At 40.7% G+C, this 24,708-nt stretch overlaps 1 protein-coding gene across 12 annotated transcripts in view; it reads right to left on the bottom strand.

Annotated features, from left to right (window-relative positions):
- Window positions 1-24,360, bottom strand: part of ANK3 (ankyrin 3) — a 325,335-nt gene extending 300,975 nt beyond the window's left edge. For 7 of the 12 annotated variants that reach the window (XM_076010014.1, XM_076010013.1, XM_012762792.3 and 4 more), the window contains exon 1: window positions 18,621-24,359. In XM_076010014.1, coding sequence (XP_075866129.1) covers window positions 18,621-18,734 — 114 coding nt within the window. In that variant the 5' untranslated portion in view covers window positions 18,735-24,359. Of the gene's footprint in view, window positions 1-18,620 lie in introns of all 12 variants that reach the window. The other 5 variants (XM_076010011.1, XM_076010010.1, XM_076010009.1 and 2 more) reach the window with 2 other exon arrangements.
- Between the last annotated feature and the right edge of the window lie 348 nt (window positions 24,361-24,708).

Below are 24,708 nucleotides of genomic sequence, written 5' to 3' on the forward strand. Positions count from 1 at the left end.
TTATCTATACACTTAGGATCCATGCATTTGACTGCAAGTAAATTATGCTTCAGTAAAAACAAAACAAAACAAAACAAAAACACAACCTCCCTGGAAACACTAAAAAATAGTAAGATTCTAAGCACAGAGTTCCTTTCAGAATTTTCTGAACACATAGTTGTAAGACAAACAAGCCAATAAAATGAAGGCGTTTGTCTGAACATTCATATACGGAAGCTAAGGGATTCCTGGTGCCACATGTCTCTGCTTCGGTGACATACTTTACTAGGACATAACCATAAAGAGTTTATTGTTATGAGATGAAAGTAAATATTGCCAAGAATGCAATTAAAAGCTCTACATTAAATTGCAAGTTCAAGCTAACATTCTGGGGCTGGGCATTCCTGTTACATTCCCCATGCTGACACAAGGGACCCTGGGCCTTCCCAGTCATATCTGAAGTAAATGGCACATCTGTGGTCTATAGCACAAAAGACTGATTCTAGGAAGGTCTCTTTCCATAGAATATATGTATGCTTCATCTTATGAGAAATTGAATATCCAGTTTCAAACAAAGATGTATCAAGACACAATTATTCTAATATAAAAGGATTCCTCCTTTACATTGTTAAGTGGGATCATGTATTTCACAATTATTCCATCCAGGGAACTTCCTGTTTAACATAATTTACCTATTGCATCGAACAGTAGATACCTGTCTTATCTTTTAAAAACCCAATGAACTGTGAACTTTTTTCTCTCATTTTTGTCTAGTTTGACTCTCATCTCAACTAATTTCTTTTATCAGGTTAGATATCTGTTTATTTCGGCTAGAACTAAAAACTGCAAATGCTGATAGACAACTGCCAGATTAATAAAATCAAACATACAGATTTGCAAACATAAATGAACATAAACATACTAGAAAAAGAATTAGAAAATCTCATGAATTATGGAGTAATGGCATTTTTACTGGTAATTTGGGTTTTAACATGAAGGCAACATTTTTCATCAAAATATTATGTATGCTTCTCCAGAAGTGTTTTATAAAAAGGTCAACTGAGTGCATTTTAAGATTCTTGCAGGAATCTTTAAAATTAGCTTGAAACTTGAAAAAGTCTTTCCATAAAAGTAGCACATTTCAGAACAGTTAAATCGGGTGCATGTTGTTTAGAATCCGTTTGGCAAATTTTCAGAGCATTCTTACATCTCAAATGTAATCATGCCCATTTTTGTTAAACCAAAATGCAAGGGAAAACTATTCTCCTATTAAATTACTTTTTAAGATATTTCCTTTCTTTTTCATTTCTCTAAATTTCTGAAAACTAGATTTTTAATGCTGTTATAACTTGTGAAAAAGAAATGGATTGTATTAAATTGATCATGTGAGTTTATTGGGGATACTTTTCTTCTACTCTGTTTTCTAAAAATCACTATAAAAATATTACTGTCAAAATAGAAGGATACATTAAAACATGACACTGTTGTAAAGGATTTATCATGACTATAACAAACACAGTACAGTATATGGGACAACATGAATATGACATCACAGGTCTTATCCTGAAGATTTTCATAGTTCAAATCTGAGAAACCTTTTAACTACCATCTCTAACATTCCCCATGCTCAGTTAATAACAGCTTACACAAAAATCAATGGCTTCAATACTTCTCAAAATAATTCAGTAATTATTCTCCAGGCTGCTAATTCATCAGCTCAGTGGACTGCTGTTCTCTCAGGTGTTTGAACTCTAGGACTTCAGCACTTGTGAGCGAGTACTGGAAACCCAAGTCCAACATAACACTTATTACTTTGCAAAAATATTAATAGTTGATGGAAATAGGGAAAAGCAGAAGGAAAGGGGAAGGCCCACCATAGACAAATGGAAGCCTCCGCATTCCTCCCTCAATACGAGGTATAATCAGCCTCTCAGACACTCACGTCTGACATCTCTGACAGGTCCTCCTGGGACTTTTTCTTTCTTTTTCGCTCATGTTAGGTAAATCATCATGTCCAATCAATTCTCTTCTGAAAGTTTTTCTACCTGTGCAGTCTACAACATCTGCCCATACTTCTCAGTCTTCAGGACTAGCTTCAATCTCCACATATGTCTTGTCTCTACCTTCTGTCCCGGTAGGCATGCTCCTTCAAAAGTCCTCCCCTGTACTTTGGATGTTTTCTATATCAACTATATAGATTAGGTCTCATTTTCTTTTTTATTTATTTTTTATAGACTGGGTCTCATTCTACCACCCAAGCTGTAGTGCAATGGCACAATCATAGCTTCCTGTAACCTCAAACTCGTGGGCTCAAGTGATCCTCCTGCCTCAGCCTCCCGAGTAGCTAGGACCACAGATGTGTGCCACCATGCCCGGCTAATTTTTTAATTTTGTAGAGATGGAATTTTGTTATGTTGCTCAGGATGGTGTCAAACTCCTGGCCTCAAGTTACCCTTCTCCTTTAGCCTCCCAAAGCATTGGGATTATAGGTGTGAGCCAACATGCCCAACCAAGACTATTTTAATTCTGTTAAACTGGTATGTTTCTCTTACAAGGCTACCAGTTCCCAAAGGACTAGAAGCATGTTTTATTTCTTCTCTTTGTATCCTCACAGCATATAAATGTTAACAGAACTGAAACTGAAGTGCTGTTGAATCAAAACAACATGCATATATATATTTCATAATCACTGCACTACAACAAATACTCAAATATTTCAGAATTTTGTTCTTTTTTATGTCCTTATTATAAGATAATTTTTCAGTCAAAATAATTCCACAGACTTGTTAGTTTCTAAGGAATCAGTCCATCAATGTTAGTCCCCAAGAAGCCACCTGTTTATTGAATAAATTGGTTAGTCTGAAATATATAAAAACCAACATTTCATAAATTTCAACACATTATATAATTTATTCCTCTCATATCCAATATTGAAATATTTCCATATGTTCCAGTGAATTCTAGTGAATGCTTTTATGATAAAGAAGGTAAGAAAAGAAAGCACAGACAAAAATAGAAGGGCAGAAACCAAATAGAAAAAGAAAAAAGAAAGAACAATGTAGGGCATGGGATTGGTCCTTAATAATTATTTAGAAAATAATTTCTAAGTATGAGACACAAAGTAATGGGAGATACTATAATGGAAAATATAGAAGGTAAGTATTAGAGGAACGAAGATTTTGCATCTTTATAAATCTATACTTTGCTGCTGTTTATGAATGGTTCAATGAATTCACAGATCAGTCAAATGTATATATTTCAATGTCAACCAAGAGATAAAACTAAAAGTTAAAGGATAAAATTTGCAAAACAGAAACAAAGTTCCCATGAAAATGGAGCCTGAATAGGCTCTCAATTGCCTTCTCCCCAGAACGATCATGACCTTGGCCCCTTTTACCAATGGTGGCAACAGCTGAGGATGTGCTATATCAACATATCACAAGCTGGACAACCCACATGTGAAATATTCACGTCAATTCTAGGTACCCTATGATGGCTAAGGAGTGATTTAAGGGGTATGGCGACTATGTCTTTTGAAGACCAGCTAAGGAAACAGGGAGCGTTTAACTTGGAGAGAAGCAGCAGTACCAACATATCACTATCCTCATCTATATAAATAGCTAGCATATGGGTGGACATAACAGGGTGCTACATTTAGTCTCAAAAATAAGAGAGCATGTTCTAGCAATCAGAACTGTTCAGAAATGGGGACTATGCTCGGAGGTAGGACATTTCCACTCGCAGGCGATTCATAAGCAGAAACTCACAAACCATGCACAGAGCTTACGTCCAGGAGTGACAGGCTCTGCAGAGGCCCTGGCTCAGGGACCTCAATGGTCCCTTCCATCTCTAAGATTCTTTAACTCTAGTGACTCTTTGGGAATTTTCCGTGCAACTCTGCCCTTCCAAATTGATGCATTTGTCCTTTACATAAACCCTATAGGTTCAAATTCAGATTCCTACAGTAGCACATCTTTTCACTTAAAATAAATGCATTCATTTATTCACTCTAATGAAGTGACTGAATCATGTATTTTCATCTGCTGCCCATAAGTCACTACTAATACATTAAATATAATTTGAGTGATGGGTGTAAAAATGGAGGTATAAGATTTTTTTACCTACTATTCATTATAAGTCAATTTGAAATTATGTTTTTTCATCTCAATCATGTAAATTTGAGTAAGGGATTCACTTGCATACATAACATTTTCATTATGTAACTTTGTAGCAGCCCTCATTGAAACATTTAATTAAACAATGGCAGGCTCCCTCTGGCTAGGTCATGAGAAATGAAACTAGAATTAAATTAGAAAGTAGTAATGATCTTTGTGTCTGTTTATGTCCAATACCCTGGGGGAAGGTGGCAGCCAGACCAGGGACCTCTTGTAGAGGCAGAAGGTTTAAGTATCTTCTCTTGGCTAAGGTGGGGTAGGTGGCAGGACGAGACAGCTTTGAAAAGTCAAAGTTGGTAATAAACAAAACAAGAATTCAATTAGTGAGACACAAGACCCCAGGAGTTGAAAAGCCAGAGCAAAGCAAAGCAAAGCAATTTGGCCCTAAATATGACCCTAAATAACGAAAGCAAGAGTTGCTGCCCTACGTTTAATTTTATGTACTTTCCTAGAGACACTCTGGCATGGCACGTGGAAGAGTCCACTGTGTGTAAGTGATTAGGAAATGGCAGAAAATCTAGGAAGAAATAATGCCCACTGATGGCATTGGAAATTGAAAAGTAGGAAATTGACTCCTAGAGGGGAAAAGTGATATAAGAATCACAGAAGGCAGGCAAGGCCCTCACAGGAAGCAAGACCGAGATGGTTTTAGAGGCAGGTGGCATAGACTACCACTCCCTTGCTCTATTTGCCCCACCACACTCCACCAACTCTACTATGTCCTTGGGGATAGGGGCATGGCCGTCCCAGTTCTAGCACCGGAAGTCCCACATCCTGGGAAACCTGTCAGTCTGGCAAACCAGTCCAGGTGGTCACACTAACCCCAGGTGAATATGATGCAGCCTCTTCTCTCACCAGGAGAAAGTCACCAGCCTAAAAGAATCGCAGATGAGCTAGTGAAGACTAGAGGACAAGCCCAAGTGCCCTGGACGGAGAGCTGTGTACCCGCTGTCATTTATTTGGGACATGCCATGAACCAGGCATGTTCCTGCCCAGGGAACTTGCAGTGCAGTAGGAGCTGGAGGGACGCTGCTGGAGCTGGGTGGAGGAAAGTTCTCAGGACCACTGTGGCAGGGACCTAAATATGACAGGGACAAGGAAATGGGCTCAAGTTGCACACATAGGAGCCTTGCCGACATTCAAAAATCAAACCTTGTGACTTTTTTTCATCTAGCTGTCTTCACAAAAAACTATACTTCCATGTAGTGTCTTAAGTTTTCTGACAGATACAAAGAGTTGTAACATAATAAGATAAAAGAAATGACATCCAGCTGGACAAACCAGCATTTCAGGACGAAGGGAGGCTTGTAGATGAGACCCAGCAGTGGGGACATTTGTAGAGAAGAGAAAGAGGGAAGGAGAGATTGCAGGCAGAGCGACCCGAAGACCAGTGGTGGGAAAGCAGAAGGTGCTCTGGGAGTGGTGCAGAGTAGAGTTATTCCTGCTAGAACTGAGGGCAACCAGTGGACTTGTGAGAAACGAGGTTGTAAATGGCAGCTGTGGCCCAAGAATAGAGGACCTGGAATGCCATGCTAAAAAAAAAAAAAATTCACCAGAAAATCAGGGGATCAGAAAACGAGAACACCATAGTTTAGGAAAAAGACCAAGCAAGTATTGTCCTTTGTGGCATTTTTATAATAACAAAAATCGAAATGAACTAAATATAGAAAAATAAGAGATTAGTTGGGTACATTTTGGTACAATCATAAAGTAGGATGCTATAGATCCACAAAAACATAGGAATATATTTAATGAAATGGACATATGTTCACATTGTATTTTTAGTGGGGAAAAAAATGAAATGGCAAAACAGGAGGTACCATCATCTCATCTCCATTTATTTTTGAAGAAAAGGAGGAAAAAGGAAGAGAAGAAAGGAAAGAAGAAACCAAGTCTACATGTGCATAGAAAAACACTGAATAGCTCTATTTCCAAATGATAACAGCCACGTTCCTCTGGGTAATCTTTACCTCCCTGTGTTTATTTAAAGTTGTTTCCGCAGTAGACGTCTGTTACTTACATGATGAGAAAAAGTAAGTTAGAAGAACATGTAGAATGTTCTAGCATATTACAAGCAACCAATCAGGGAGTGCAAGTGGCACAACAGGTATTAAATACTGTCAAAAGCTCTTAAAGAAATCATCTCTGGTTTGACGGTTAATATTTATTTAGTGAGAAAAGCTACCGGTTCTTGGTTTGCCTACTTTTCTCCAACTGTCCCTGGGGAAATTGCTTATCAGAGATGAGTGAGTCACTAGAACTAAACTTCAGCTGACTAGTTCACCCCAAGTGGCTTTTGCCCTGGGAATCGAGCAGCCACTGCCAGTGGGAGACCCTGAGTGGGAACTCAAAAGGTAAACCCATTAAAGGCCTTTTTCCATTAAGGGAAAAAGGGCTCACCTATCTACTCAATTTAGAAAACCTGCCAAGCAGACCGAGACACCTGCATTGGAGGCTGGGGCGTTGCCACGGAAGAAGATAGAGCCGGACCGGGTGACACGAGGAGAGCCACTGCACCTCCCTAGAACCCCGGCCTCCTCCTACACCACGTTTTCTTCCTAATAGAAATTTGGCTCTGGTTTTTGGCTGTTCTTTTTGGAATACATATCCCTGCCCCCGACATAAACACATCCACATACTTATCGGTTATTTATTTATGTACCCTCTGCTTGTAATTGACTTTAGCAAATTTGCTTTTCTTTCCCATTTTATCTGACGACGCTCGCTAAATACGGTTTGCATAAAACAAACTCTCAGTTTCTTCCAAGTGGAGGAGGGGAAGAGGAAAGGAGCGGGGAAGTGGGAGGAATTAACATGTGTTGGATCACTGCATTGTGCCGGCCACTTCGCGTTCAGTTTCATTTAGTCTTCGTATGACATGCCTCTGCGGCAGGTGTCCTTACGGGTGAGGGCGCAGGGCTTGAGTAACCGGCTTCAGACTCCACAGAAAAGACCTTCGAGATTCAAACCCAAGCCTGGCCGACCCCACAGCTCACTCCCTCATTCCACAGAGCCAACAAAAAATCCGTTTTCCTATGATTTCAGAGATCCCCAGTAGCACTTTGAAAAAAATCAGGCCAGATTAGGCTGCACGTGCAGGCACGGCACAAACCGTATTAATAATTTAGGTTCCGCTAAAGCTGAAATGGAGCTCTAGGAAAACAGGTCAAAGCCGAGGATGCCAGATGAACGTGAGCACACTCTCCCTCCCTGGGCCCCAGCGGAATCCTAACTAATCCACCAGAAAGCAGATAAAAACATAATGCCCATCAGATGCCAAATGGACGGCTATATAATTATTTTAATCTTATCCTGTGGAAAATCCACTGAAACACGTTACGTAAAATCAAATTACAACCGGCCGCTGAAGACAAGGCTTTTCCATGGAGAGATCAGAGGAAGACCAGGATCTGGACTCACACACGTCGGGAGCAAGAGGAAGACACTACCTTACCCACGTACACGGCTGCAGAATCAAGACCGGGGCTCGCCCTGGCCAGGGCACGACCCCATCAGCAGGGAAGACACACATTTTAAATGTATTCATGCTCATCGCACAGATCCAATTTCAGCTGAGATGGGGCACATTCAAAACCTTTTGAAAGGAATTACAGGCTGGGATTTGAGGAGCGTTATCAGGATCACTAATTCTATACTAATGAAGACAAGTTGAACGTGTGAATTTCATATGCCTGGATTCCCAGCATTAATATATTAATTCTATCTGGAATAAATGTGGATGGAATAAATGTGCATAACAAAGTCATTTATTTTTAGATGGCAAAGAACTGACTCCAGCTGAAGCAGCATAGTAAAACGGGATCGTTAACAATGGCCATGCTTCAAAGGAAAGAAATTAATTACAGGCAGCGTTTTTAAACATCAATATGGTTATCTTCCTGTTACTTAAGGGCAGGCAAATGTATTTTGAGTGTTGACAGAGCTAAGTAAATATACCCATAATGTTATTGAATCAGGTTGCCAGTGGCCAAGCCACTGCACAGGGGGACAGCAGGTCCTTACAGAAGAGGGAGGGAGCAGGGGACGGTGTGGGGATTCAGTGATCAGCACCCCGTCTCCTTCACCCCTACCCAGTCAGGTAGCATATATGTGGCAGGGAGTTAGGAGACTGGAGATTTTGGGGGCTTACCAACAGAAAGCAAAATGCATTGGTCAAGGTTATGGTTTGACAAATGTTGCTTTCCTAGACTATTGTCAATCCACGGTGCCAAGATCAATTATGATCTTTTTGTACCTGATTCAAAATTGCTCTGTGCTTTGCAATAATACTTAACGTCTCCATGAAGTATCTGAAGATAAAAACATAAAGCTTTAGTCATGCACCCATTGTTTAAAAAGTACTTTTTAAGCTAGTATTCACTATGTAAAAACAAATGAACAATAACATTGGTGATAAAGAGAGAGGCATAAAATGATATAAAAATCACTTATATCTAGAAAGTAAAATAATGGAAAAGGACAGTAAAAGCCTTCCCCATATGCAAGAATCTTATATGACTGGTGAATAATCTGAAAGAAGAATAGAGAAATAAATGGGTGGGGAGGTTAGAGTCCAAAAGTCATGGGTTCAAGTTCTATCTCTGCTTTTTGCTCACTATTGCTGATAAATCCAATATCTAAGCCTCAATTTTCTTGGCAGCAGAATCCAAGTAATGCCATCTCACTCAGAGGGTTCATTCCAGCATTAAGTGAGACAGCTGCCTTTGGCACCTACCAATTATTTTACTGTAAATTGAACTTAACTTTTGTCAGTAGATTTCCTATCAATTCACACTGAGGCTTGCTAGAAACGCAGAAAAACACCTATTTTTGAATCATCAAAATTTTTGAGAACTCTAATTTTTGCCAACCCCCCCTCCCTCAAATTAAACTTTTTATTCACTGTTCCTATAGCTAAGAAAAAAAAAAAAACCCCTTCATAAGGCCTATGAGATCTTTTCTATCTTGATAATAAGGAAAGAGTCTGGCCAAGCCCATGGTGACTCAGTTCTAACATTTTGTCTCTGTCATCAGCTGAAGCAGCTTTTTGATGTTGGTGTCAATTTATTACCATTCTACAAAGCTGCACTTTAATTTCTAATTTAAACTCTAAAAATCAGTCTGTCTTGAGGCCCTGAGTAAGTTATTTAAAGCCAGCTTCTTCCACAATTTTCTCATAAAAATGATAAACATGAAATGGAAGGCACTGGCAAACACGTGGGAATAGACTCATTTCAAAAACTGAAAAAATCAGCTGACATAAACTGATTTTGCTGCTTATCCTCAAAAATATAAACATTTGGGGAATTAATTTATATGTACACTTCTTTATTTTACCATGAATATGATTATGGCCCTGTTAAGGTAGGATGCATTTCCAGTAAATATGGGAAGTGAAGGTGATTTGAAGTTAATTTATTTATTACATCTAGTTATATTACCCTCTACTCTCCATGCCCATTCTGTACTGTTCTTTTTGGGGAAAGAGAGAAATCACAGGACAGATCCTATTAGGGATTTTCTAGGGAAAGAAACTCTAGCATGACATTTCATGGTTCAGGAAAGATTCACCTCCTCGGGTCCAGTATTCTGTGAAAACTATGCTCCCAGTGGTGAGTTGGAGTTGAGTCCAGGTGTGAGGAGTGGTAGAAAAAGCACAGGGCTGGGAATCAGAGTAACCTGGGTTTGAATTCCAGCTCTATGCTTACTAATTGTGCAACTTTGGGCAAGCTGTTGATACATTTTCAGAGTTTAACTTCCCTATTCCAGAAAATTGGGATTAAAAAAAGGATTCAATACAGGAGTCTACTTAAAGCACCCAATAGAATGCCTGGCCTACTGCAGTTCCTCAATGAAATTATAGCTTAATAAATAAAAGAACAGGTAAATTCTGTTCCGTATACTTTTGCTGTTGGGTACTCCACTGAATGGTCCTTCTTCGAAAAATAAAACATCACATAGAGTCTATGATGAAAATGTCTAAGGAAAGGTGTCCAGGTTTCAGGTTCGGTTTTCCAGTTTGGTATAAGGTGGACGGGGTTGTGTTCACACACTGATAACTCTAAGTGGCAGTTATGGAAGTGGGCCAGTTTGGTCAGATAAAGGGTAATTTGCTGTGTGTGATTGAAGATTTTACACCTTCTAGCAAGTAGCAGTCTTAGACCACAGTCTTAGAATGTGCTGATAAAGGGGCCACTTTGGGTTCAGCAACCAGGTATAAAAGGTGATTAGTCTACACTGGACAGATTATTCACTCCTTTTCCTGTTGCCAACTGCCCTGAAACTGTAACACCTCTGCTATTGTGGCCATTCTACGTAGATGGGGTGATAAATTGGTTGGTAATGAATTATATATATTATATCTTGTAGACAGATTATACAAGTAGCATTTTATTACTTCTCAGTAACCACAATACCTAAACTAGACAGAGAAGATTCTTTCATTCAGCCCAAGTCAGTACTTTTTTCCCCTATAAATATTTCAACATATATACTCGAATCTGCAAAATAAAGTTCATTTGTTAAAAGAGTTTCTTGATACTTCCTCTATCAGTGCATATGATTCTTAACCTTTCTTTAATATTTACCTAGGCAATCATTTAACTACCGAGAGAAGCTAATTAATAATAGTGTTAATGAATGGAAAGTGTAGTTAACATATGAGTCTTTGGGAGTATTTCTCAAAATGACAGATTTAATTCCCCAAAGGCTGTGGAAAAGTTTGCAAAGAGCTAACTGCAGGACTCAACTGGTTGTTTGGGGATGGTGGTCTATTAGTAAAATTGCATTCACCAAATCAATTCAGCAAATAATTTTCTGAGAGCTCACAAGGTGCAAGAGTTGTCATAAATATCAGTTCTTCCACCTCCTTCTTGACTGCAGTCACTCAGTTACATGTGAGGGGCCCATGCTCTAGGAGGGGTGGCTGGAAACTCTTGCTCAGTACTCCCTTTTCTGCCAAGAACCTGGTAAGATGCATTTATTTGCAACATCTCTACTCTTCACATGTAAGCAAGGAAAAAATTATATCCCCATTGGATTGACGTAGAAACTGAGGCCCAAAGAAATGTAGTTCAAGGCCACACAACTGCTTAGTTTAGTAGCAGAATCGCTATGAACTCACATTTAGCCCCAAGAGACATTCTTTCTACTACCATGGACTGTAATACGTGGCCCTCTCACCACATCCCTCTCCTTATTGTTTGCCTGCTTTATTTATGCCTTTAATCCTCTATTAAACAAAATTTACCATGTTTTCATACCTCCTTCAGCTGTATAGACTTCTTACAAAATTGCATTTCATTAGGAGAAAGGAATGCTGTTCATCTGGTAGAGATCACAAGGTAAATGACATGTTTCACTGTTGCTGACTTCCATTACCTAGAAAATCATGAACTTCCTTCCTTCCGACCCTCCTATGGCCGAGTTCCATTTCCCTATTCTTTACCATGCAGACCGTACATCCTTCTCCTGTGGTGACAGTATTGACTTTTGCTCTGCCAAAGGCAAGCTGCAGACCTGGCAGATATAAATGGTCGCCTCTGTCCCACCCACTCTAATGGGCTTCATCTAAGTTCAAACCGAACTGAGGATATGATCCTAATTAGTCACAAAGGCACCCATGACTGAGAAATAATTGACTAGAATCCATTAAATCTAAATTGAAATCTATACATTTTATAGGCAGTGTCCACATTTGACAATAATGAACCATCCCGTTTTGTGATGCCAGTTTAGGTCCGTGACAGTATAATCTTGAGTGAATGGGACAAGTACCAGAATGAAATCTGACCTCTATGTAAAAGATTCAAGCTTGATCTCCACTGCTTTGCTTTCAACTCTTCGACTTTTAATTTATACAAACTAGAACACCAGTTTGGGCGAAACTACAGCAAACTGCTTGTTTAAAAATATTTATTTAGAATAAAATTTGGATTATGTAACTGACAGTACAACATTGTATTCAGACATTCTCCTTCAATATGTAACCCATGTAACAATCAATATATATATATATATATATATATATATATATATAAACCAATGCTTTTTGTTTTCAGTAACTGTATTCTGTTTAAAAAATTTAAATGCAGAAGTATACTAAGTATAAAGGCTTACACAGATCTAGATTTTGCAGTTAAATTTAAATAATTAATTTATGAAAATGTAATTACTAAGTAATTTAACTTCTAACATCTCAAAAGTGATAATTTTCCTCTTGTCATAAATATTCACCATGGATGTCCATTAATAAGAACCTCCCTTAAGATAACCTCTCCTATTGAGGCTTAGATGGCCAAAGCAAAGGGACTTTGAAACACAGAACTTGGTTCCAAGGCCAGCTGTTTCTGTAACCTGAGGCAAGCTGGACAACAAACCTAAGCTTTGGTTAACACCTCAGTACATCAGCTAACACTAAGCATCCACACTGTGGTCCACTTATTCTTCTGTTCATTTGTCTCTGCATTCTGAACAGCAGCAGTGACAACTAATACTGCCTGGCTCTTACCCTGTGCTAAGCACTGTTCTAATATTAACTCATTGAAATCTCATTACATCGCTGTGGCTGAGCATACTCTATTATTACATTCTCTTTGCAGGTGAAAAGCCTGAGGCACAGAGAGATTCAATACCTTCCCCAGCGTCACACAGCTAATTGACAGAGCCAGCATCTGAACTCAGACAATCCTACTTTATAGTCAATGCTCTTCATCATTACATGATATTCCCTCTCATCCATCCTTCCACCCATCCACCCACCCAGCAAGCCCCAGTTTGGTTGTAGTAGATAATTATGATACCACCTACAGCCTCAAGGAGCTCATAGTCTCCTGGGTAAGACAGAGGTATATACACATAATTACAGTACACAATATCAAGTATGCCAAGAGAGAGACCAGGCTCCCTAGCGACCTGGACTCCACCTACTCAATGGAGCAGGAAACACAGCAGGTTCCCTTGGTCATAAGGGTCCACATGATCCTCTCCCACAGAAGTCCAGCTGCTATAGTACAAAATCTCAGCTTGCCTGGCATCTCACATCATGGGTGTCACAGGTACCTAGGTAACCAGGCATGGGGCAAGCCTGTCAAAGGCCAGGAAGCACCAAGCTTTTTAACACTGCAGTTCACGTCTTCTGAAATCTCATACATGTTAATTTCTTTGGCCTGAAGAGAGAGTGTTAGAGTTTCCTTACAATCAACTCAGTGGTTAAATAGAGATTCCAAAGTCCTATGGCCCAAGTTTAAGTCCAGGTCTACTACTTACTAGCTATATGACCCCAGGCAAGGTATTTTCTTTAAGCTCTGATTTCATCTATGAAAATGGGGATGAAAATGATGCCTGCCTCATGGGAAAATTGTGCAAAAGAAAAAGAATAGCCCATGGGAATTCTTTTGCACATTGCCTGACATACAGCAGGCATCTAGCATACTGTGATGTTGTCATTACTCAATGTGTCTAAGGATTTGAAGTCCTGGGGTGTTGGTAATTTTCATTTCTATCTTCCAAAAAAGATTTTTAAAAACAGAACCTTAAGGCAAAACATTAAAATCCACTGCAAGAAAACCAGACACAACACACTACAATACTGGGTTACTTGGAGACATCAAGCCTATCATTTAAGGTTTCATATGTCTAGGAAATAGCTTATCATTTAAAAGATTTTCTGAAACAGGCCTACTCTGATGAATAGTGGTGAAAATACTAATGCCACATACTATGTATGTTGTAGAGTATATTAGTTAAGAGCACAAGCTAGAGAGTTTGACCCCCCAAAATTGGAATCCCAGCTCCACTTCTGGCTAGTGTGAGAACTTTGGGCAACCAGCATAAAGGCTCATGCCTCAGTTTCCTTACTTGTAAAATGGGGATAATAAAAATACTTTTCTTTGTAGGGCTATTGTGAAGATCAGATGAACCTGTACCTATAAAGCAATGTAACACCCTATATGGTGCATAATACATGGTCAATAAATATCCTGGGAGAAAAGACATGAATCCAGGACATCGAATTCTTCCTCTTCCCCTTCAAGCCAGGAACTTGGCAGTTACCCTAGAATCTGATCTCTCACATCCTACCTACATCCACTGCCAAGTTCTACTGAGTCTTCCCCAGAATATCTTCCGTAGGCTACACCCCCTCTCCACTGGCGTAGGCTCCGTCCTGGTTCAGACTCTGAGCATCTCATGGCTGGATCCCCAGCAGGGCTTCCTGACTGCTCTCCCTGCTGCTACGATACGCATGCTTGAGCCAGGGCTCTGCACCATAAAGCTGTTCACCTTCCTCTCTCTCTCCCTGCACCACCATGAAGGTCTGTCCTTCCTTTGAGCAGAATGATTTCCAAACCCTGTGAGCTGGCATACAAAGGTCTTTGTGTTCTGGCTTCTGCCTACTTTTCCTACCACACACTCAGGCCCCCTTTGCTCAAAGCATTCCAAAATCCTGTTTGTTTTCCACACATCCCAGTAGCTTTCCCTATTTCCATTACTTTGGGTATGGGGTTCCTGTCCTTCTGCTTGTCTATCTTGCTGACTCCTCCTCCAAGATGAGCTTCACTGAGAGCCTTCTCTGAGCTCATGTGAGTCAACTGGGGGTCTTACTGGGGGCTCCCGTGGCTCCTTTTTCATTCTTTACGTAGGGTGATTAATGGTGCTTTTAACTTTCTCCCTGTCTCTGCTGGGAGGTACTGTTCTGTTGCCACTAAGGGCCTTGTTTACCTTTGTTGCCAGCATTTGATGCAATGCCCGATGCACAAAAGTCACTCAGGAAATGTTTGCTGAATGAATGCAACAAGAATGGAGCAATGAATATTCACTCCTGCTCTGCCATTGATTAACTGTATGAGTTTGTCATCATAATCAGGAAACATACTAATCATGGAATTATTTGCCCCTTTATCCCAATATCTAGCACTGTGTCAGGCAGGCAGATACACACACACACACAGAGAGAGAGAGAGAGAGAGAGAGAGAGAGAGAGAGAGAAGAAAGGAGAAGAGAGGAGGAGGAGGAGGAGAAGAGAAAGAAGAAAAAAAAGGGGGGGAGAGGGAGGGAGGGAGGGAAGAACTCCATAATGTTTTCTTTTTAAACATAAATTTCCTTAGGTTACCTCAAAGTTTTTTTGACGGGACATGGTAAATAATTACAAATATTCATTAATATACTAAAAAAAAAAAATCCACTTATCAACCAAATTAGCATCACTTCTCCTAATATTCCTTGCTATTGAAATGTAATTCACAGTTCATGTGGGGAGAGGGCAAACATGCAGGTAACATGGCCCCAGATGCCAGTGGCACCAAGGGACATGCAGGGACTGCAGCCTGCACCACAGGAAGAGTGTTTGTGACTTCAAACCCTCCTGGGTTCATGGCAGGATAAGCCATCTACTGCAAGGACCAGTCACCTTGCTGGGAGCAGGGGACATGAAGAGTTCCTCTCTGTTAGGGCAAGGGGCCAATGTGAACCCACCCAAGGTACTGTGTCTACCGCTGGCATGCCTCCCGCTGGCTGTCAGCCTAAGCAGCCCATCAGCAGAGAAGTGTGAAAGGGAAAAAGCAGGGAAGGGCAATGGGGAAGTGTGGGTAAGGGATATTTGTAAATACATGGGCAAGCAACTGTTAAACTAGATATTCATAAAAACTTTTTTTCCAGCCAGAAAGACTAGTGACAAAAGATTAACGGTTCATCCACCTAGGTGCATTTCCTTTTAGCAAATAGGAAGATTTCCTTTTCCTTAACACATACTTAAGTTACTATGGCAAGAATAAACACGTCTTTATTAAAATTCAACTAATTATAAATTCCTAGAAGTTCTCTACTTTTTTTTTTGACTGGTGATCACTTATTCATGGTTAATATATTCAAAAGAGACTGCATATGTAACTCACTGGATTTTTAAAAACTTGATGAAATGTGAATCCACTGATAAGTCTACATATATATGTATGATTTGATGGTAATATTTAGTAATATCCCATACTGTATCATGCTGTGTCATGAGATTTAATAAGAAAGATTCATTCTGGGCTTGCTCAAACCTTAACTGCAACAGTGCCAGGGAGCTAACTCCTCATTTAGTAAATTAGATACTCTTGAAGATTTCCTAAACTTTTCTTCTATTTTGTGATATTATGAGAGCATTCACTATTACTTTTAAGTAATTAGAAGATCCTAGAGGTTATTTCTGCATAAGAACAAGACAACTATCCCCATAATAATCCACAAAATATTTAAAAGCAGCTTTTTCAATTGACATGAGGTCTAGAACATGGAAGAAAGTAGCCTATAGGCCTTCATTAAATCTTAGAAAAAGGTGAGAAAAAAAGAAACGCCAGTTGAAACAATTCACTTTGCAGGGAATTAGGGCTGTATATGCTATACCACTGAAAGAAGTCTAGAGTGTGTCTTCAAAATAATTTCATCTTAACTTTGTGCATTACAAGTAGTCCAGGAAATAATTTGACTATGAATATTGCATCTTCTGTAATGCACTGCATCTTTGGTGGGGAATATAACTAGTATACTATGCCATGAATTAGCAAGGACAACAGCAATGACAGTGTTATCCATGAGCCACTTTTTGCATCTCCTCTGCAAGTGTCCTGAGAACAAAACATTTAAATCCGCTTACACGTTTACAATAGCGATATTGATATTTCTCCATGTTCCCTTCTGGTTGCTAAGAGATTTACATTGGACAGACTCTGTTGTACTCATAACAAAGCATTTTGGTCCACAAAGCATTTGCTTCAGACCAGTGAGTCCAGAAACTCCCTTTGCCTCACGCCTTCCTGATGTCACTTCCAAGTCAAACAGCGGCCCAGGCACAAAGGCAGTAAGCAGGCAGGCCTGCCATCGCTGCTACAGGAAACTGCTGCACGTTAGCCTGGCTAGCCTAGCAACCCTCATGCATAGTATCGACACAGACCATGCCAGCATAGCTTTATACAAATATATGCATCCTTTCCCATGTTTCTTAGAAGCTCGTTTATCATGTTAGGGGTAGAAGCTCGTTTATCATGTGTGGAGAGGGGGCAATCGATAGTGACCTACCCACAGACAAACCCAATACAATAAAATTAGACCAGAACCTAGCAAAATACAGCAATTTCATAACAACTCTGCCGTGCAATGCTATGGAATATGGCTGCACAGAATTCCTTAACTGAAGTTCGTACTTTTATGAAAATAAATTCAAGAAGTTTATTTACAAGACTATCGAAGGAGGAACTATCTATATTTAACATCTTGCAGCAAAACAACTGCAGCACTCCAGCTTTGGTCTCCTAAAGTCTGCTATGTAACAAGAGGCAGAGAGTCTTCCTGTATAGATCCTAACTCTGAAGAAAATGGCAAAGGTATCCAAAATATTCATGTTCACTCCTGAAAGGAGGCACATGTAGTAGCTGAAATCTGCATATCATTCCAAAAGCACATGCACCACTGCTCAGAGCAGATTAAGAATATCTTTCCCCTGGGAATTCTCACAAAGACACATAAAAATGCTTTATGAGCTGACTTCCATATTCAGATCACAGAGTTTTAGTCAATTTTTATTAACTGCCATGGAGAAAGAGTGCTTTGGGGTCTCACTTCTAGGTTGGTACTTAGGAGTCATATTTAAGGGCCAAGCCTACAAATAAATATTCAATAAGTACTCTCTGGCAGTAATAAAACACCACTGACCTAGAATATTTCTCCTATTTTCCCCCTGCATTGAGCTATCAGTAGGAGATCATCAATGCCCATGCTTGGCTCTAAAGCAATCAGTGTTGAAGGTTGCAGGTCACAGGAATTCCTGCATTCAGGATAATCACTCTCACCCGGCAGGAAAAAACAAACCTCCCTGATTTTAGCTTCATTTAACAAAAGAAAGTTATTTCTAGCAGCTTATTGCCATTGCACAACCTAACCAGAAGCACCTTATAAAAATAAGAGGCAAAAGCAAAGAAAGAGGGGAGGAAAAAAAAAAAAAAAAGCAAAGCAGGAAATGACTTTTCTGCTACGTCTTTAAGGTCACAGAGCTGCCTGAGAAACGCACACATGTGACACGGTTCCAGCACAAAAGCTTCTTTTCCAAGAGACAGACCTCTAAGAAGTACAAAGGCTGGCTCTCTGGCCTCTCCCCTCAAACCTTAAGTCACCGCAGTTCATTTAACCTTGATCGGGCTGGGCAGAAACTACTTTTAACTCCCTTGCAACATCCTCGCGTGGCATGGAAACATGCCGGCGCCTACGTGGAGTGAAGCACACCTTCCGCATAGCCCCGCATTCACCCCACGGGAGGAAATCTTCCCCTGCCCGCTCTATGGCCAGGGTCTGCCACAGGGTCTCTTCAGCGGTTCCCAATTGACACACTACCCAGCACGTAAAAATAGCCCTTAATGCTCCTAACAGATGCCAGGAGGAAATGAAAACAAAAAGAATCCAGGCAAGATATATGCTCTGGGCATACATAGCTACCTTTTTCTTGCGATCCCGGGACCGTTTGCGGTGTTTCCTTTTTTTCTCAGGCTCCTCTTCGGCATTGATTTCTAAATCCCTGGTTTTCTTTAATTGTGAGGCTGCATGAGCCATAATGCATTGAAAAAAAAGAGAGCCTCTCAAGCGCACAGGGCTTCCGTGTAAAAGGTGATATCCTCAGGCACCTTTGATCAGGCTTGCAGTGGCATTCCAATCACTGGAGAGAAAGCTGTGACTAGAAGCAGGAAGACATTCGAAATGCAAAGATGCTGGAGAGGCTGAAGCTTTTAAAAACCAAGACGAGGGTGTCCAGACTTCATCCTCCACCTTCCTCTACCTGAGCCTTTACACGAGAGTGCAGCCATCGTAATGCATTCACCGTAGTGTGGGAGACAGCCGGGACAGAGGAAGCGGTATGATGGCTGTATACCCTGCCACCAGCTGGAAGTGTCTAAGTGATTCCTCAGGAGGGGGAATGCTGCAAAGGATGCTTCTCCAAAGGGGAAGAAATCAAGAGTCACCACACATGCAGAAGCAAAAATCCGGCACCAATTCTGAAAACCTATTTTAGAAGCCTTTGAAAAAAAGGAAGGGCTGCAATTTATACATCACCACTAGATCTGCACAGAACATAATTTAACCCGTAATAGAATGGAGCCGTTCCGACTTTAGTTCAACTGCTGATGGTGACAAAATATATAAAATAAGATTTCAGAAACCACACAAAATTTTGCTATGGGGATCCTGACTGCATTGTGGGGGAAACAATGCACGTATTGGCGGTCCCAACAGTGCATCCTTTATGCTGTGCCATCAGCCTAAATGCATTTTGTGGAGAGGACTACAGAAGGGCTTGTTGTCTTTTAAAAACAACATGCTGATTACAACACATCATACAGAAAGACGTGAGCATGTTGGTGTATGGAACAGATGCCTGATTCATAGGAGGTTCCCCGGGACTCGCCCCCCTCGGGGGGTCCAAGGGTCAGAGCACACAGAATCTGTGCTGTGATCAGTGTTTCTGAGTGGCTGCGACGTGGATTTGGCTTTCATGTTGGGGTTTGCTTCAATCACCTTACTATTTTTGCCACCTGAGTCCTCAATGACTGCAGCCTCTGAATATTCATTACGTGAAGCGAAGCAGCAGCAGTGCTCAGGGCCTGCTGGGGTGTCTTCTGCTAGGATGCACGCGCTGGAAGAAATCTAATAAAGTCAGGGATCGTTTACACACACACAGCACTCACAGGAACAGCTTTAGCAAGCAACTGCTGAAAATGTTAGACTGGGCCTAAAACATGTGAGCCTTAAGTAAAAAAAAAAAAACAAAAAAAAAAGCAAAACCCCACCAATTTCACCAAGAAGATGGGAAGAAAAAAAAGAGTATGTTCTGATGGAAAGAGTTAGTCATTGTGCTTCTAATATTAAAGCCCATAACTTTGGCGGTTGGTGCATTTGATTGCTGAGGTGTGTCAAGGGCAGGGTACAAAGTCCCACGCATCACGCATGGATGCCACCGGGGTTTCCTGGGGCTGCTTTCTGCTTCATAAGGAGCGCCAAGTGTGAGTTCCTGCAAACAGCTTCTACTCACCGTGTTTCTGATTCAAAGCAGGGTGCTTTATAGTCTCTGCCAGTCAGCGTTAGAAAATGGGAAGGGGACGTTTCAGGGACCACCGCGTCCCATCCCTACTGCCAGTGGACCATACACTTCTCTGAGGCCTCACCGGGAACCACGTGGAAACCACTCCGGCCAGAGTTACCAGGGCCTACTACGTGCACTGACGCTCACGCGCTCGCTAGACACAGAAACCAGCTTCGCGAAGAAAGAGTCCGGAAAGCGCCTCCACTGCCTATGATCCAGCTGACAAAAAGGGGGGAAACGAAGGTGGAGAATTAAATGTAACTCAGATCGGAAAGCAGATAATCCACATTTGTGTCTTTTTTTTAGCAAAAATGAGTGTTTTGCTGTTAGAATATTTAACTGGAATAGTAAAAGGTGGGGCAGAGCAAAAATTTAAACTTTCATATGCTTCCTCTCTGTACTTCTGAGAAACATTCATACAATTTCCTTTGATTTTCAGCAAGTTGAAGAGGACAGTCGGCTAAAAAACTGGCTGGTTTCCCATTGGCTCCTGAACCTTTTTTTTTTTTCTCCTTTATAGACACTAATGAGACTATAAAGTATATTTTTAAGTATGCTTGAGCTAGGGGCCTTCTCCATCTGAGGCCGGCAAAGCACTATACTTTCCCATTGATCTCCATCAGCAAAAGCATAGTTGGAGATCAGAGAAGTAAGCCACGAGTATTTCTCAACATACAGCTCCCTAGAATAATTCTTTGCTTCCCCTAAATGTTCAGAAGGTGAGAACGGGTCATGACTTATTATGATTTTCCATAATGTAAATTTTTTGTTACCTTGGATTTTCCCTTATCTCAGTAAGTGGTTAGCCCACCAAAAATCAATTCTAAGGCATAGCTTGTTTACATTTTCTCTTTTACAGAAATATAGGCTTTTCTCCTCCATTTCTAAACTAGAATGTTGAACAGTGACCCTATGAAGAAAGGCAGCCCTGTGGGCCCTCGGTTTCAACAGTTATTTTACTAAAGACTTTGTCCCTTTCTCCCTAACACAGCAGATATCCTGACAAGTGACCCTCCCGCTCCATGTGCACCTATAACTCAACACAAAGACACTGGCCTAAGATAGCCACAAATGCCAGTTTCACTCTGCTCCAGACGGAATCGACAGTTTGCCAATAATTCTAGAAACGGAGCCCTTACAATAGCTGAAATGAAAACATTAAAAGAACTTTTAAAAACTTTATACCTTGTCTTATCAAACTTTTCCACTTAAATCTCAAGAGTTTGTGCTCTTCTGGGAGATTAGAGAAATACTATGAATCTGCAAAGTAAAACTGTCCAGATGGTACAAGCTCACATGTCTGAAGAGGGTGGCAGGTCTCTGATAGTAATAAGAATGGGATGCACTGTAATCCTAACAATTTGGAAGGCAAGACAAGTGCTTGAGGTCAGGAGTTTGAGACCAGCCTGAGCAAGAGCAAGACCTGTCCCTACAAAACATAGGAAAATTAGCCGAGTTTGGTGGTGCGCACCTGTAGTCCCAGCCATTCCGGGAGGCTGAGGCAAAAGGATCGCTTGAGCCTAGGAGTTCGAGGTTGCAGTGAGTTATGATGATGCCACTGCACTCTAGCCAGGGTGACAAAGCGAGACCCTGCCTCAAAAACAAACAAACAACACTCACCCCCCCCAAAAAAAAACCCAAACAAACAAAAGAGAATAGGATGCAGAGATCCCATTATAGGAAACAATGATACAAGGTTCAGTGAGTCCAATGGTCACTTGCATCTAGAGCAACTTCTGCCAGTCCTACTCCTGTGACAGGCTATGAGGCTGTATGGACAGGACTTGCACAGGATGGCCAGTGCCTACGCATGGCATGTCAAAGCTTTGAAAGTTAAGGGATAACTATTCTTAACTGACTTCCCTTTGTCAAGAAAAAAAAAAAATCTGTTGTTTTATAAAAGTCCCTGGTATAAGAATTCCTAAACTAGCCTTTCAAAATACACTACAGGAGTGATTTTTCAAACTTTGGTTAGCTGAAGAAATCATTCTTTGAATAAGTACAATAGGAAGAACAGTTAATGTAATGCAAGGGACAGTGGAGCTGCTTAGTGAAATTGAAGAAATGGTGTCCCGGAGCCCTACCTTTTCGACGCCCCCCAACCTTCTTCCAGAAGGCAACTTCAGGGAGCACAATTTGAAAGCCAGTGTCCCATGACAACAGGTCCTAGGCTTCCTTGCTCGTACCTTTGTTACTAGAAGTTACATCAAAAAGTGACTCCTCCTATTAAAAATTTCCTCATTATTTTGTCCAGAATAATTCATAACAAGTTCCATCTAGAGTACTTCCTGTCCATACATTATTAGAGCACAAAAACTACTACAAAAACAGTAAAGGCCACTTTCCAGGTTGGCATATGGGATAATGTTCATAGTCCAAATAATATGCAGGAATCAAACAATTGTGAATATTCAACTGAAAGGAAAGCCAAATCAATTCATTTGGATGTTTTACAGACTTTCGATATTGCAGACAAGGATTTTCTTTTTTCTCCTCCTCAATTTCCACACATACCTTTCAAGGATTCTAAGACAAGCTTTGAATATTAGTTCAGCCAATTAATAACTTGACTGCTCTCAGTTGTCATTTCATATCGTGTCTCCACATGGTAGGGCTGAGCTGATACACAGTAGTGTGTGTCATTTCTATAGAGATGGCCCCGCCACTTGGCCACTTGGAGATTCTGAAGTTACAACAGCTGTACACTTTGAAAAAATATTACATAGTGATGTAGAGAAGTAGAAGATGGGGCTATACAGAACAATGGAGGATGGAAGCAAGAAAGAAACTAAAAAGAGCAGTGGTTCCAGCACCGCCAGGAAGGCTGGGCCACCCCCATCCTGACCCCAGGTGCTTAGTAACGAGGCAAGTGTGTGTTTGAGGGAATGAGAACTACTTCGTGCTGCATTCATTTCGGTGTTTTCAGAAGCAGAGCAGCCTTACCATAAGAGAGAGTCATGCTATTTTTCCTTCACAAAGAAAACTGGATCCTCTGTCATTTCATGAATATTGACATCCTTGATAAAGATGGTACCGAGAGACCCTGAGCACGTTCAGAGCAAAGTAGGGGAACAAGAAAGAAAATAAGCACCAAACCTGTCAATGGTTACAAAGCACAGAAAAGCACCTGGGAAATTTTCAACTCACAGTCACATATCATTTTTCATTTTCAGAAGAGACACATGAAATCCTTAAAAAAAAAAAAAAAGAGAGAAAACCCAAAACTATGGATAAATAACACTGAGGAATTGGTGGTCCTTTCCACACTCCTCGTAGGAAGTGGTACCTCCAGAAAAATGATCACCAGCCTTGGGGCCATCTGTCTTAGCACTCGGGCTGCCCTCCCTTCCCTGTCCATCCCACTAACCAGCCTGACCTCCATGCTGGGAGACAGCCAGCTGCTCCCAAGCACGCCAGCTGCTTGTGTGACCTCACACCAGTGGGTGGGGGCAGGCACACAGGGAGGCTTCCCCAAGGTCTCTCCATCACACCACACTGGCCTGCAGAGAGGAGGCGATCCCTCACTGCACGTAGAAGGCTCCCCTGGGCACATCCCTGGTCTCTGTCTGATCGGAAGGAGAAGACGGGTAGTGCCTGGTGGGGCACTGAGTGCCAAGCAGACACCAGGAGCAGTGTGGAAACAAAATGAACCTGACACACCCCCTTCTTCACTGGGTCCCTGCTCCTGTAGGAGGAGGGAACTGGACCAGATGCTTTCTGAGACTGCTCTCACTATTCCAGAACGCTGTGATTTGAGGTGATAGAAGGCTCTGGGTGTTTGAAAATAAAAGAAGATTCATAAGAAAGGTTTAAGAGTAGTTTATCATCTGCACTGGCCAAGACAGTAGCCATGAGCCATAGGTGGCTACTGGGTATGGAAATGTGAGTAATGTGACTGGAGAACTACATTTTCAATTTTATTTAATTTAAAAATTCAGATTTAATACTGATACCCAATTCAGCTACCAGAACACATCTAAATGTGTTTGGAACAATCTGGATATATGTGAATCGACTTTTCTAACTTTAAATTGTATGAAATAAAATATAGATCAAGTATTTCCAATGAAAATGTAACATCCAAATTGAGATGTAAAAACACATACCAGATTTCAAGACCTAGCTAAAAAAAAAAAAAAAAACTCAAAAATTTTACATACTGATTCATGTTGAAATGATAATATTTTGGATATGTTCAGTTAGATAAAACATATGATTAAATTAATTTCACTTTTTTGTTATGCTTTTAAAATATGACTATTAGAAATTTAAAATTATATATGTGACTCACATTCTATTTCTATGGGGCAGCACTAGTTTATGTAAAGAGTTGTACTAACAAAAAAAGAGCCCAAATTGTCTGCAATTGTCCTCCCAAAGGCAGATATTTCTCTACACAAGTATCATAAGACACTTAGCAGGCAGTCACTATGCTTTCGATTTATAGAG

This window comes from Microcebus murinus, chromosome 14 (genome assembly GCF_040939455.1).
Source record: "Microcebus murinus isolate Inina chromosome 14, M.murinus_Inina_mat1.0, whole genome shotgun sequence".
Lineage (NCBI taxonomy): Eukaryota > Metazoa > Chordata > Mammalia > Primates > Cheirogaleidae > Microcebus > Microcebus murinus.